The sequence below is a fragment of the Bombus vosnesenskii genome, unplaced genomic scaffold (assembly GCF_011952255.1).
Source record: "Bombus vosnesenskii isolate JDL3184/JDL3185 unplaced genomic scaffold, Bvos_JDL3184-5_v1.1 scf7180000016261, whole genome shotgun sequence".
Taxonomy (NCBI): domain Eukaryota; kingdom Metazoa; phylum Arthropoda; class Insecta; order Hymenoptera; family Apidae; genus Bombus; species Bombus vosnesenskii.
In genome coordinates this window covers 3,967,504-3,983,904 of record NW_022884330.1, presented here as the reverse complement: position 1 = coordinate 3,983,904, position 16,401 = coordinate 3,967,504, and the positions used below count along the sequence as shown (strand labels likewise).

General features: G+C 37.3%; 1 protein-coding gene across 7 annotated transcripts in view; it reads left to right on the top strand.

Annotated features, from left to right (window-relative positions):
- LOC117241841 (sn1-specific diacylglycerol lipase alpha) overlaps window positions 1–16,401 on the top strand; it is a 53,299-nt gene that overhangs the window by 24,117 nt on the left and 12,781 nt on the right. For all 7 annotated transcript variants that reach the window (XR_004495128.1, XM_033508022.1, XM_033508024.1 and 4 more), the window contains 4 exons: window positions 9,155–9,366; window positions 14,860–14,964; window positions 15,425–15,611; window positions 15,954–16,038. Coding sequence is in view for 6 of the 7 variants with exons in the window: in XM_033508022.1 (XP_033363913.1) it covers window positions 9,155–9,366; window positions 14,860–14,964; window positions 15,425–15,611; window positions 15,954–16,038 (589 nt within the window). In the remaining variant the exon portion in view is untranslated. The remainder of the gene's footprint in view (window positions 1–9,154; window positions 9,367–14,859; window positions 14,965–15,424; window positions 15,612–15,953; window positions 16,039–16,401) is intronic.

Here is a 16,401-nt window from a genome sequence, read left to right as displayed (position 1 = left end):
TAGTATATTGATGTATCTTTAGATTATCGACCGTATCTAATGAAATAAATTATACTTTTGGAATTTGTACAGAGAAGATAATCGAACAACAATAGCGGTAGACAATACGTTTACTGCTTATATTATACAGCTAATTCGTTTGCGTATTTATAGTTGACATTCTTAGAATATTTATACTGTTACACTCAATTATTGATTTGGCAACCTTTATTCTATCGGCAACTACTTTTGCATATAAGCACATACTTCATTCTTATCTGTTCCTTACAAAGTTTATCTAACCTACTTCCACGATACTTAATTTCTCTTTTCTCCTTTGACGCGTTTATCGACAAAAAACCTTTTTAATGCGAGAACGTAAACCTGATTGAAACGCCACAGTACAGCATATTATACAGGGTGGTTGGTAACTGCTGGTACAAGCGGAAAAGGGGTGATTCTGAAGTCGAAAATATAGAATAAAAATTCGTCGTTTGAGGCTTTGTTTTCGAGAAAATCGACTTTGAATTTTCGCTCGATACGCGTGCACTTTAACGCGTCTCGTTATAACGGATCTCACTGTAGATTTTTAAAAAAATTTAAAGAAATATTTGTATTCTATATTTTCGACTTCTTTTTTTGCGTAGGATCATCCCCTTTCCGCTTGTACCACCAGTTACCAACCACCCTGTATATTAATTATAACAAATAAAATGGTTCTAAAATTAGAGCACTAGGGATCGTAACTTCCTTTCTGTTTTCATTTTTAGTGATGCACATAACATTTCCTTTCATTATATTTAATTAGAATATTTCTATTAATTATCCTGTATGCCTTGTCAGTGCATATGAAAATTATATCGACGAAATAAAATAAATAAAGTAAAATAATAATAAGATAAGGAAACTAAAGTAAAATAAATAATTGTGAAACAAAACAAAATAATTAACAAGCTAGATTACACATAGAAAATTCTTACATAGATTAAGTTTATCATTAACAATCACGATACTTCGTAATTTTATTATCCAAGTTACATCGCGAATCATTGGGTTTCGTTAGATTTGTACAACTCTTAAATAAATTACGCAACGTAATTTCTCGGAATCTATTAGCAACATCGTCACGTCCTTGTATTTTTCTCAACCGTGTGATGTGGGATTCGACGAACGCGGTGAATAATTTAAAAAACAAACAGCTGATACTCCGTAGGTCTCGTGGACGATCTTTCCGTTCCCATCTCTCTCATTTGTGCTGTCACGGTTTACACGGTAGTCGTTTGAATCTAATTTAAGGTATCGATAACAACGCGAACTTAGTACTTACATGTCGATGGGAGGCGTTGCTATGAGGTGGATATCAGAATATAAATTAACGTGTGCTGTCGAGTAATGATGTGTTCTCATCTCGTTAATTTACCTATGAAACTCTCGTTTATAGAACCGGAATTCTGATTATCGAGAAGGGAATAAATATTGCTTCGGGTACTTGTTTCTCTATTTGTTATGCTACAGGCTATCGAGATTTCAGTTTATTACTTCGAGCATCGTTAACATGTCGTAACGGTAAACATTATATTATAGAAATGCAATCAAAATGATAATTTTGGAGTGTACGAGGTTTATCGCTACTGCGGATGTAAAACGTGAATAAATAACGCAGTTATTTCTGCTCACGAGTCAGTTCAGGTAATATGAAGAGATAACGTAAAATGTCAGGACACACTTAAAATAGAATTATCGTGCAAGATGTCAGGCGTGATTTAAAATCGGGTTAAAGTAGAATATTATATTCTCTGCGGCGAATAAAGGCTCGCTGATTACCTAATGTTTTTGATGGTGCTTTTTTGTAGAACTGCGAGACGTATGAGAGTAACACCTGAGATATAGTTGATGTTGAACTTATCTATTTCTATACGTTTCTTTTTCTAACTTCCTTCTTGCAGAATCTACGAGATGTAAAAACAAAAATGGGAATTAAAACGATAATAATCTTTTTCCAATAAGAAATTTTCTATTGAATACGCCGATTTCTACGCGTTTCTTCGCGAAATCTAAATCAAACAATAATCACATCATCGATGTCGTTCAGGCAGTTTATAGAATATGTTCACGAATTTAATTTACAAGGATTCTGTCAAACCTTACGACAACGAGCATCGTTGCTGCATTGCGTATAAACTTGCGCATATACAACTCTACAAGCCAGTACAGGTGTATCTATCAGAGACGATGTAACGAGTTGTCCGATACTAGCTCCTTAAACCAAAGAACGTGCGACAAAGAGCTGTTTGTCGGTTCAAGCGAATTGGCTCCTTCCGCCCCGGAAACAGCGATTCCTTCGAAAACAAGTAGCACGATGCTACAAACAGGAAGACAGAAAAATAAAATCACCCGTTCTGGCTTTTAACTCATCGACCGATGAGAAAGGAACGGGGGAGAGGGAGATGGATAGAGAGAGAGAGAGAGAGAGAGAGAAGGAGGCGAGAGAGTAACGTGGAAACGACCGGAGAAGCCGGCACAAGGTAAATCGATACGGGCCATGCAGCAGCCAAGGCTGACGGCCCTACGCTTCGTTCCGTCGTCTCTACTTTCTCTCCCGCTCGTTTCCTTGCGCCCCTATCATCCATTCTCCCTTTCCTACGCTCTTATCCGCACCCCCTTGCGCACAGATTATGGTGCTCCCTGTTAGCGATGGGAATGGAGCACCACTCGTTGTACAAAGTTTGCCATCGTGGCAGTGCCCCTTTTCTCCATCGGCTCATGGGCCTTGAAACTCCGTACGTTGAATGTTCTAGCTTCTCTTAAACGCGACCAATGCGGTGTCACGACAGCTTCGTGAATCACGAACAAAGATTTCCAACGCCGTTTGTTTTCCACCAATTTTCCGTTTGCTGCACTTTCTTGGCGTTTAGTTTCACGTATGGAGCTTCGGAACGTGAAAGAGGATTAAGGGACTTGCGGTCGAAGACCACCGGATTGTGCAATCCATAATGGAAAAGCGTGGAACGGTGGTAGTTATGGCCGAAGACCGCTGGAACGTACAATTCAAAACCAAAAACCGCTAAGTTCGGACGTTTGGTATCGGGAATGGCTGTGTTCAACTACTCGACAGTATCGAGTTATGAACTTCGACGCCACGAGTATCTATGATAATGCGTTCCAACGTTCGAGGACATCGACGAATCAATCGATGCTGCTATCCAATGTGTAATTCGATTTAGAATCTCGTTGTATCGCTCGGAAGCTCGCTGTACTATTGGCTTCGGAGCTTCTATCATTGCGTGCTAACGTTTGCTATCGTTTGTTCTACTTTTCGACCCAGTTTCCTGCAGAAATCGAATACTAATAGCGAAAACGATCAGCCGTGGGTGGGATGGATAGTTCGACATTGAGAACCATTAGGTTGTGTAACTCGACGCCCCGAACCTTCCAAGTATCTGTAATAGTGAACGTGTTTGTAATTTTCATTTGAAGTTCCTCGCAATTCGTCCTAGTAGATCGTTCGGAGCTCGGTAAGACAAATACCATATACCTCCAAGCGATGTAGATGCATATATCCACAATGATTTGCGGACTAGAAAATTCGCTTTCATCGGTGACAATAGAGCAGAAGTCGTAAATCCCTACACTTTGAAACTTTGTCGAAATCGAATCGTTCGGAATGATCAACGTATGTCTTGTTTGTTACTGGTGGTGTAAGTAATAAAATAAAGTTCTACTTGCGGAAAGTTTGTTGTAATATCTCTCGTCGTCTCGTTTGTGTCAGATTGTGGAGCGGCAAGTATCAGATATCTAGTTCCGGAACCGCAACGTATAGTCATAGTTGTGTTGGTTTTAAAAGGACGTAAAAACTTGTCAGATTAATGGTTCCGAGACCAGGTGTTTTCCGGATGATTCTGTTGTTTTTCCCTAGTTCCATTGTTTTGACGCGATTCTGTACACGACTTCGTAAATAAAACAACGCCCTAAACGGACTTCCATCCGAGTGAGAGTCAAGCTTTAATGTTCAACCGTGCTCGCTAAGGCAGGTCGAAAATCGTTAAGCCGATGTGCAAGTGGCATTTCCGGTTGATCTAACCGTTTGAAAGAACCGGACTGCGCCCATTGTGACAGGCGACGACAGACAGTTCAATCTACTTTACGTCATTCACCGTTGATGCTTTCTCCTCGGTCAAAGTTCAAGCGTCGAATTTCCATCGAGCGGCAAGGTAGGTCCTTAAAATTCCAACGCGTCGGAGACATGTGGGCGATGGATTTTTCAAAAATTTCACCAATCGAACGCGAATCGAGGACAAAATTCGTTCAAAGATATTGCACTATATTTTCTCTGAAATTCGACCTATTTCATCGAGGATAATGATATATATGGTGGATTATAATCGCGAGAAAATTCAGCAAGGAAGATAGAAGCTGGCGAAGGATTTAAATCGCTTTACGGCAGAAGTACGCGTAAAAATTGATGTATAATGTGAGTCGTAACTTGAGCGCCGTATAAACATTTCGCTATCTTAATGCATGTACGGTAAAATACGTGGATCTTAGAATGCCCCTCGTGCGTCTATATACAGGGTGTCTAATATGTAGTTCGTAGCATAATTTGGGAAGATATGATTCTATGACAAAACAAGATTAAAAGAGTACGCTTAAATTTCGTCGTTTAAACCTTCGGTTTTCGAGGAAAATGAATCTAAGGATTTATTAAAATAATACCACCGTGTTTCGTTGTGCCTCTGCTAACAAAATTCCATTCTACATTGTGTATTTATTAAATTTGGTAATCGACAGCATAACTGCAAAACAAATGTTTAGTTTTTAAATAATTTAATTAATTAATTTACATATCGCTGTCGCCATACTTGATTATTCATTACATTTACTAATTGATCGCACAGGGAAACAGGAACATTCGCTTTTTATTCACTTTTTAAGTAATCTAATTAATTAATATACAGGCATTGTTTGGACGTGTAACGTATGGTAAAATTTGTCAAACGAAGACTACCCGCTCGCTAAAATTAGCTCCAAGATAATTGGAAGTGCAAGAATTAACCTGTTAAATTTAAACTCTGCAATTACAGCAAATGTAACAAAACTTTCGAGCATTCAACAAAATTTCTGTCATATTTTTAATTTCTCTCTGTTGCGTAGTACTAATTGTGCCATCAGTTGCAGACCACCCTTAGACTCGTGTACGCGAAAAAAAGACACGCATACACGAACATGCTGCACGGATATGTAGAAAAGTTGTGCGAGCCTCTTGATGCCAACGCTACTTATCCACGCAGAAGTACGGGCGTAACCCCTCTAAATTTCCCCTAACCGCGGCTAGAATCGTATACGTTCATCTTTCTTTCTCTTCCTCTTCCGCTTTCTAGCAGTCTTTCTCGCGTATTCCTTCGACCTGCTTGTTACCACGATCCCTTATCTTTCGCACAATAGCCCTTGCTCTTTTTGACTGCGCGTGGCCTTGAGCAATGAACTCGAAAACCCGCTGATCGATTGGAGGGAACGAAAAAATACCAACTGGGATCTTGAGTTAAGGGAAGAAACTTTGCTTCACCACCAAGAGTGCTAATTGACCAAGATCTACGAGATTCTTCTTATTTAACAGAAACTCGAGTGATGATTTAATCGAGTGACAACTTACTGCCGCTAATTGGAAGACTCTGAATACGAGAAGTTCGTGTTCGAAGGAAAGTTTTATGTTTGTACGTTCGAAGAGAAGACTGGTTATATATAAAAGGAATGTTTGCTCGTTGATTTTTAAACACCAGGATATTTTGCAACAAGACTCTTTTAATGAAGATTTAGAGCGTGAAACGAAACGTGAGAATATTACTTCACTTTTAATTATTTGTTTTAACGAGTATGATTGGAGTAATATTTAATATCATTTAGTATCCCGAAGCTTTAGGATAAGATGAAAATTTAAATATCTCATTTGAGAGAATTTCGATTTATTCCCATTAAAAACGTGTAATTCGAACGTATTTAATGAAGCTTCGCTCGCGCCAAAACTAATTGTTACAGATTGTACGCGTCATCTACAAGCTATTAGCAGTTTAATAATGGGTCGATCTCGAGTAACAATCCGCGTCGTGACACGTTCATTTTCCACTTTGGCTGCGGAGAGATCGCATTCTGAAGTGGCTAGCAAACGGTGAAGTACTACGATCGGTCATATCCCTTGAGACCTGTATAGAACACGATGCACACGTTTCATTATTAAAGCACGGTTGTGTAACTCCATTCAGTCGCCTGGCACGTTTTACCTTGTTTCTTGCTGCCGCGCCGCTTTGAAGAGATTTCGTGAAATGAACGGCCCCTTTCGCCAGAGGCTTCATTTTTTATGCAAAGTGCTTCAAAGAAAGAGGCAGCGATTCTTCCAGCGTATTAAAACAGTTCCAATCTATAGTTATGCTTAACAAGCAATTTTCATCGAGTTGAGTCATTTTTATTTCGTATACTTGCTTTCTTTTCCTCGTAGACTTGTGATTTCTTTTCTTCAATTTTCTGAAAACGGAATATGAACATGAAAATTAATGCATACTACTTATAAGTTTTTGACGTATAAGAATGGGGAAATTTTTGCACATAGCTCACTTCAGTATCGTAAAATCGTAAGTAACTTTTATAATTCCATCAGTCGTTGAACTCGAAACAGGCCCAAATCTGATGAAGTGGAATTACGATCTTGGCAACATAAGACCCGAATTTAATCTCTAAGATCTAGAAACTTAAGTCTGCAACAAGGGGAGATTCCGGGTTGATTCCACTCAGGTCCTATGACCCCACGGACATGGAAGCCGACATTTCTCTACTTTACGGATATGTGAGTCGAGGCCTTACAATCTTGGGGTGGTTCGGAACGCATTCCACGGCGGCAAGAAATTCCGATGGCGGAACTCAGATCCCACGACTCCGATGGTGGGATTCGATCCTCAGAATTTTACTTCCTCATATATATATATATATATTCTGCCAACAGAATTTTCACTACGATTGATTAGGTTGACGTAGAATTCGATCTTATTTTACGTAGATACAATTATTCTACGAATATCGTAGACGTTTTATTGATTTATTATTCAAAGCTTTTAGTGCACATTAACGATGTCTCTTTGCAAATGTGCAAATACAGAAGTTCTCCGATATGTCATCACTTCTTTCGCCATCTTTTCGCAAATATACGGCCGTCTAATACGGTCGGAATTTTCGATTCACGATTTTGTATTCTGCGTCCTATTGTTCGTTGGTAATAATTCAGCAGGTTTTGTCTACGCGTCGCAGTATCGGTTATCGAGATTGCACAATGCCGCCCATACGCGGGAAATATTTATGAAGGCATCTTGGATCGATGGTCGAAGCCGATGAAAAATAAAATCGGCTCGTCGAACAGTTCGCCCTCCGTTCGCTAATCATTCGTGAAGGGGAAAGAAACAGGAAGAGGGTGAACGGCTCGAAGAAACGATGAAAAGTTCGTCCCATTTCGAACAGTAATCCTGGCATGTCGTTATCGAGGACAATTGCCATTTCGAGGATCGATGAGGGACAACGGAAATATATTCCGGGCAACGAAAGAAATATAATTCCGATTAATTGGCTTGGGATCGATACGAGAAAATGTTTCAGACGAAGATAACGGTATCCTAAGGTATTCGCGAAACAAATTCATAAATTTCAGTGAATTAGAATTGTAGTTTTTAATTTTACAGATCTGATTGAAAATTTTTAATATGAGGTCGTTAGATAGATACATTCTGGATAAGACTTTGAATAGCATTTCGCGTGTTTTAAGATTATTTAAAAGAATAATTCGTGTACCTGCGATAGATGATTATCAACGCAAGTTATTTCTACAGAGCGTGATATTTTTCGTGCTGCTCGGTACCAGTTATGATCGGATCAACTTTCTTCGTGTTAAAGACGTCTTGCGTAATACTCGCAAACTACTTTGAAAAGAATTTAATTTAACGATTTATAAATCACGATTTCTTTTATCAAACGAACAAATCAAATTATTCTCCCGAGTATCGAGCACTATACTGCCAATAGGTTGAAGCAATATCGACGAATCAACTGTACGCGCGTTTTGTTCTTTGTCGAAATAATTACGCAATTACGTTATTCCGCGAAAAAGTGTGAAGAAATAATTCCCGATAATTGTTCGTATTGGGATTGAATAGAAGTTATTCACGGAACGATGGTGATTTAACGGCGCGACGTTGTGCGAACTTTGAGATCGACACCGACATTAATGTGGCTTCCGTGAGCGCGTTTTACTGTAGAACTGCGGATCCGCAGGTCTGAGGAAACTTACCCCTTTTGTAAGGGCGAGTTTACGCGAGAAAAGCTTCCCGAAGTTCCGTCAAGTACCAGACACAAGACACAATTACTCTGTGAAGTACGCCTCCGTCTCCCGTCGGAAGAGAAAAACTTGAAATATTCCAGCTGATATCGATTTAAGCCGGGATTAGGGAACTTTCACAGCAGCGGGATAACATCGATGTTACTGGAAAAATTATTAAAGCCACCAGAGCATGCTCGGTTGATATTTGTTCCCTTGTATTTCCTACTTTAAAAGTATTTATTTCGTCGAAGAAAAATGTTACGTAACGATTCCAATAAATACATATTTGTGTCGTGATTTATAATTTATTTTCATCGTATATTATTCGTAGTTTCAGAAAATAATAATACGATGTTAAGCTTCTCAGATGTGGACGTATAATAAAAGTAGAAACTGTACTGATATTACTACGAGTGAAATAAATGTTTTGTGTTTACGATTTTGAAATAAAAGGCACGAGAAGGATAATATTCGATCTATTTTTCTTCTTATTGCAAATTTTACTGAAGTACGCAGGCTGTTCGTGTAAGCACGCCATAAATATTGCGCCGCGAGCCGGCAATGAAATATGGTACAGGCGAAATGAGTTTAGAGAGGGTTAGTAAATGTCAGATGAATTTTAGGACGTCTAAAACCTCGAAAACCATTTACGGATAGGTTTATATCTTTCGATATATTCTCTCTATGTTACTATGTTAAACGTAGTAAAACTTGCCCTTCCGCGTAACTATGTCAAACATAGGAAGCTTAATAAAAAATGTACGAAAGGAAAGTAACAATCTCTTGGTACCTTTATTAAAATTCTTATCGTTTCTGTTACAGGATGACAGTACTGAGCATCCTACTCGGAGTCCTCGATTGGAATCGCAATATTTTCTGTGTCTTTCTACTGTGGGAATACTTCGTGGGATACTTAGTCATTTTCGTGTTATCCATGATAGTAGAATTTTCCATCTGCTTTCTGGCTACAAGGGGAAGCATCCTGGACACTGCAGCCAGAGCTCCAATGCAATATATTCTCTATGTTCGACTTCGTAAGTAATTCAAAATTAACTCGCAAGTGTTACAATGAAATGTAGAAATGAAATGCAATAGAAGTGGAACGAGATACTATTTTAAATCGTACTTTAATGTATTTTAAGCCGATATGGGTCATAATTGATGGAAAAAGGGAAGATTGTATACATAAGCAGTAAAAATACATTGCAGAAGTTTCCTTGGCTTCTGCGCGCTACAGCTTTTATTAGAATTCTTTATAAACAAAGAATCGTGTCTTGTCGATTTCAGTGCTACCGGTTGTCTTCACCACGATTAGACGAGATATTTATGGTATCGAAACCCTAACGTAAACCAGTGCAAAAGAGAAATTGAAGTTGAAAATAGGTACACGTATGGTCGCGTGTGATTAATTTACTCGTAAACGAACGTATCCATCGCATAATGAAAGAACGAAAGCCTTTTAAGAAATGAAAATTTAATGCAAGTGTTGGTAACTTCTACGTTGGTATTCTGTGTACTACGTACCTGAAATCGTTCGCGTTTTTGTATTAGGAAATGATCATACCTGAAATTGAAAAATACGAGAACAAATATTTGCTGGTAGTAGCCGTAAAACGACACGTACTATATTACAGGCGTCAAGCGTCGGTATTGATAAAAGATTTTTTTGCCAAAAAGATATTGTCAATTTTAAAAAACGCGAAAAAGTATAAAATAACGTGTATTTTACTCGCATTTTATTTAGGCACATATTCATCCATGGTTAAATTACCCACTTACTTACTGAACAATATACTAGATATATTGGGATCTTCAAAAATTGCAAAATGCCGGCAAATGTTTCTAATATAGCAATGCTTGAGCGCCATACTAAAAAAAACTACACCTCGTTTATATTTATATCATTCTAATTTCAACAAATTTATGTTTGATTGAATTAACACAAGGTCACCAAGAACATGTTTCAATAGTGGGCAAATTGAAAAACGCTGGTCAAATTACGCTCAATGTATTAATAGTATATAGGTTAATGGAACTATATATATACAGCAAGCTTGTCTCTAACTTAAGATACAATCGTTACAATTATTGACCTTATACAATTTGAAACGGAAATAAACTGTATATTAGTAGTATTTTTAATTTTCCGCCGTCTTCGAGAATGTTACGATATATTTAGTACGCTGTTTAATAAGAAAATGGGTAATCCGACAATTGTCGCTTATTTGTCTAAATAAAATGCAAATAAGAAATTATTTCACACTGTTCAGCGCTCTTTGAACTCGGTAATATCACAAAATCTTTTATTTCATATTTTTCAGTGAAGCGATCAATATCGCGGCACCAACGTGAAATGACTTTCATTGTCGTTAACAAGACGCTAATTTGTTTCTATCTATGTATTATTTATTTCAATTCTAAATTCTTATTAATGAATAAAAAGTTTTATAGGCTGTCCAACCCCGCATACGAATAAGAAATAAACCAGCTGTATTCCGCCAACGATATTATACTTTGAACAATGATAGGGAAGGATATTTCTATAACTTAATAGTGTGTCACGCATCATTTCGCTATGAAAGTAGACTTATGCCCGAAAACGAATCAGCAGAACGATGTTTCGTACAACGGAAACACGAGTTGAAGTTTATATTGCGAAATGCATTTGAAAGCGCTCGACCAGGCTTCTGTTTCGGAATCATGTCGATATCGCAGAATTTGCAGAACAACGAGAGCACTGAACGTACATAAATGAAATCGGTGAACAACGAATTGTTTGCAACAACGATAGTTAACAAGCAACAAATCGGAGAAATTTTACAAACAGTACCGATCGGTGGTCTATCTCGGGAAAACGCGAAAGATTTCGTCCCGACAGCACGATTCAATGCTGAATAATCGATGAACCTACATAAAAATTAGATTTTTGCAAAAAACGGTAGTTTACAAAAAGCAAAAAGAATCATGCCGATTGGTCAAGTCGTTTCGAACAAATCTGCGAACATTCATGAAAAAAAAATACATGTCGAATTGAGGTACCTTCTTTCTATTTCGAAGAATTTTCCATAAAAATTGGAAACCATCGAATTCAAATACCAAAATTGTCAGCCGTTAAGTTATATATAATATTCGATGCGGAAAATCATCAAATAATGGTATGCGAATCTGAATAAAACCATTGAATTTCAAAACGAAAACCGCTGCAACGTGCAATTTAAAACGGACCATGTATATCACTGAAAATGTGCAAGTCGATAGTTATCGAAAATTCCTGATTAATTTAATACGATTGGGAAATTATTCCTTACAAAGGTAGAAAATATTTCGAAGTCATTCTGCGTATCACGTTAATCAGGCTGTTGTAGATCAGAGATTAGAATTGTTAACGAAGCTTTTGCCCGGCGTCGGTAATCATAGGAATTAGATGGTAACCAATCTGGAGATACGTACCATGGGTTTCGTTAAAGGAAGATTCATCGTTGGCAACGCGAAGCCACTTCTCTCTTGTCGACCCTCCTAATTTTCGCAAAGCAAGGGCAGAATATTAATAAGAATCAAATTTTAACCATAGAATCCTGATCGTAATAAATGATGGTTCGTGAGAGCAGTGGTGTATAGATCGTCATCTCTGGGATTTCTTTCGAAATTAGAACAATTAAATTGCTGCTACGATTTACTTCGCTTTCGTCATTTAATATTAGCTATTTACATAAATTTAATATCGAACAATGATATCAAATTCCTAATTAAATTTAATGCAAAATGCATAGTTTTGTTCAAATAAAAAGTATCGTACAGAATAGAAGAAGAAGAAAGATTGATTTATTCTTTCCAATCATTGTACTGTCTTTTCTTCGAGAGTCTGTTTTAACAAGTATTTCTTCCACTCTCACCTTTCCGTCTGTACACTTTTGCTGCACAAAGATGAACGCGAAATGTTCTGTCCCCTTGACCATTAAAAGGAATAGGAAGTCGAGACGTTCCTTTCTTGTACTTTTTCCTGTTGGAGCGTCGCTGTTCAAGTGGCATTCTAATCGTCCATTATGCTAATGTAATGAATCTATTTTTTTGATAGAAATTCCAGTGTTATTCCAGTATTAATCCAGTATTAATAGCACCGCGTACCTTGCCAGCATTCGTGTAATTCCTTTCGCTGAATTTTTTCACAATATGCAAAATTTCCACCGATTTGGAATATATTTGCAAGCTTGGGAAGTTCGATGAGTTTGGAAATTTACGTACTTAGAAGTTTCAGGGTTCGATTAGTTTATCTGCAAAGGCGAATCCGATGGAAGATTCGCAATATACCGATTTCTTCTTGAGAAACTCATTAAATTTCGCACACGTTTACGGAGCAAACTTTCCGGGGCTTTGCACGCGTTCTTAATTCAGGAAAATCATGTTCCATGTTTTTCTTCCGAAGTCTGCTGTATATCATTGTTAAACAAACTAAACTGCGATAAACGTAGGAAATCTGGGCAGATTCTTTACCGGGAAACAGAAAATTGCTGCGCACCTTTTTAGTCTCAAAATTTATATTTCTGCTTTCTGAGCGAGAAAAAATGTTGGAAATATCAAGGCGAAATAATACACAAACGTTTGATCTGAAAAACAGCGCGGCGGTCACATCCATATATATTCGATTCATCTCGTTATTCTCGGTACATTAAATATAATACAAAATTCATCGAATAAAATTAATCGAAAGATATTCGCGCATTTCTGTATTATACTTCCAAGGGAATATATAACGCTCGAATATCTGTTAAATAGTTTCAAAATCTAAAGCTAAGGAAAATAAAAACTGAAATGTTCGATGCTGTTGGTTATTCCTTGAGCTTCATTAAATGAACGCGTATATCGAATTACTTAGGTATTAAATCGCCAGCAGATCGATTACATGGAAAGAATTGCACGTAGTTTTGGAACGTACGAAGAAACATGGGGCGCATGGATGTATGTACCAGTGTCCATGTATTAAAGGTTTTGGAAACGATCCAACTCGAGTCTGCTGTTTCTCCAGCAGATCTGGTGCATCTTTAGGAAGAATTCGATGGAAATTCCGATCACATACAGCTGATTGGTCGGATGCGTATAGAGTGCCAGACCACCGCCATTGCAGCTTGTACTTCTCTTCGTCTGTTTTGTTCCATTTGCTTGATCTGATTTCGATAGAAGACGGTGAAAATTAAGATAATAATGCCGTTTCGTATCAGTCGCAAACGTATATGTAAAAAAATGTAATAAATATGATAAATGTAATAAATGTAAATGTAAAATATGAATGTAAGAATTTAAATGTAGAAATGGGAATATAAAATGTGAAATTCATATGTAAGATGAATATGTATAATTCATTTGTATCGTGGTAAAACAAACTTCGAGTAAAGATCGAATTTTATATATAAACTGAGATAAAAAAAAAAACAGAAAAATAGAAATTTGTAAAAAGTTGACGTACAAAATTTATCGTATTCGTATGTCTTTTAGGTTGCCACTAAGAAGACTCGATTATTTCGTATCGTGATTCAGAAATCGAAGTCCAACGAATGGAAAAACAATCTATACGTTCCGAGCAATCTTCTCATGTGCAATGACGTTTTTATTCGATTCGGCAAACTGTTTAGTCACTCTCTGATAATTTGAGTAAATAATTGTCAGAAATATAAATAATTCTTTGCTTCCTTTTTTTTAATTCTATCCGCCGTGTCAAGTCGTACCAGTGCAATCGTATCTGGTTAGTATAACGAATACAGTTATAATAAAACCGATTCTGACTCACATAGGAAAATCGTGTTCGTAGCTAATTAGGACGGACACGTTTGCTATTGTACGGAAACTATCGGAAGTAAACACATTCTGCAGGAACGTGCCATATCCTTTTAGGGAAGCTATCCGTGGCTCGATGTTCGAAGAGAAAGCATTGTCGATATCTTCAAACCTTATCCGGCGTGAAGCTACGGCATTTACGTCGACATATTTTTCTTTCATCGAAGAAATGGCAACGAACCGTGGTCAAGGAACAGACATTCACGAGACACTCGACTTCACCCGATTCAGATAACTTTTCTTCTTTTCCATCTTGCTGACAAATAAAATCAAACAAGATGACCATGAATATCTGTATGTTCTTACTGATTAAATCTAATAAAGTGTACAAGAAAATAATTTAAAAGTGTATAAAGAAATACAGGAAGAAGCGGTGGAATAATATGTAAATGTACGTAAATGGATATATGCAAAATATTAGATCGTCCGAAAAGTTTCTTCTTATGCACGAATAGAACGAAATGGATCATACCTAATTCAATAAAGTAATATAAAACAGAAATTGTTGTTCGTCTATTATCACCTTATGAAACGAAAGAAACTTTTCCGACAAGCTGATGTAATAATAGTAAATTAGCAGACTGAAGTGCTTGAAGAATTCTACGATATAGTAAGAATACTTTCGTTTTGTTACAAAATTTTCTATTTCTGCTCCGGTAAGAAGAAAGAACTTAAAACTTTATCAAACTTTGTTTCAGTGCTTTTATTGGTAGAGGCTGGCTGGTTGTGCGCAGGTATAACGTGGTTAGCGCATTTCTACCAAAGCTGTACAAGCATCGGCCAAGTGAAAGATGTAATGTTAGGTAAGCTTTTCGCAAAAGGTGTCCGACACTTCTAATTCCAATAGGAAACAGAAACGACATTTCGAATGAACGATGATACAGCTGCCAGAAATATAATTGTTCGGAAAATACAGAAGAGAAACTGATCTTATTCGTTTCTAATTTCCAATTTTGTACTTGTATCGTTGTTTTTTCGAAATAACGACTCGTTGTGCGAAAGGAGCTACGCTGAGAGAATTCTAGCTATCGTAAAAGTAATTTTTATATCAATTAAATCCCGAGGACGGAAATGATGATACTAACAATAACGCTCGCTTTAGTTGAATCGCGTGCGAATGAAATTCCACGACGCCGAAACGCTCTGTGAAATGTTGCGGTGGTTTCCGCGGTATCTTTGTAATTGCATAAACCAAGGAACGCGTAAACATACTTGCGTCTGAAATCAGAGCAAACACGATTTTAGCTTTCATTTTCGCCGCAGGTTTAGTGGTATCAAATTGGTGCGTATTGGCGTCGGTGATGGTAACGGTGTGGTGCACATACGACGCTGCGGGTAGATCGTGGGTAAAAATGAAGAAATATCAACGCAGCATGAGGGAAGCGGAATCGAGATGCGGTAAATTGCATTACAACCGAAGCGGTAGCAGAAACAGAAACTGGCGGCAGAGGTAACAATTTACGACTTACGATTCTTATTTCACTTCTCACGCCTGACTTATTATCGTCTACTTTCACTGATATCTTTATCCCCATGTTACTTGATACGGGATAGTTAGTGGAGGATTGTCGAGTCTTTGTTCGCCTTTTAAAGTCCTGCTATCTATCATATATTGAGCAATATAAATAGGGTAAATAAATAAAAGTTGAGAGAAGATTAAGCAACAAATGAAACAAGTAAGATGATATAAATAATATAGAAAACGATTGGCGAATGAATTTAACTAAATTATGAATTTGACAATTAATTGATGAATTATGAATTTAAAATAATGAACATTCGGTGCTTGTAGAAAAGTTATACGAGCGTACCAGGATAGCTGGGACAACAGATGCAGACTTTTATTCTGCTGCATGGGCAATTCCGATAGGAATCGAGTAAGTGTTGTCCGAAATGATACGCCTTCTTCAAAGATTTGCTTCAGGTCGGTGCAAGATGCTTGATCTCTTTTCTACCGAATTGTTTCAAGCAACATTATCGATTTGCATTTAACCGAGAAACGCGATGGACATTTCGACGTCAACTTGCATACATACATGTCATTATTTTCATTGCTACGTATAATGATATTCATCTGATGATAGCTATTCATCGAACAGCGAGGTCAAAATATAAATTATTTTCATCGAATAAATTTGTGCTCTTGCATTCTGTCTCTTTGAGCGTAAACGATCGAAGAAATAAAATTAAAGTTAATATTTTCGATAATATTGGTTCATCATTTTATATTGATTTTATAT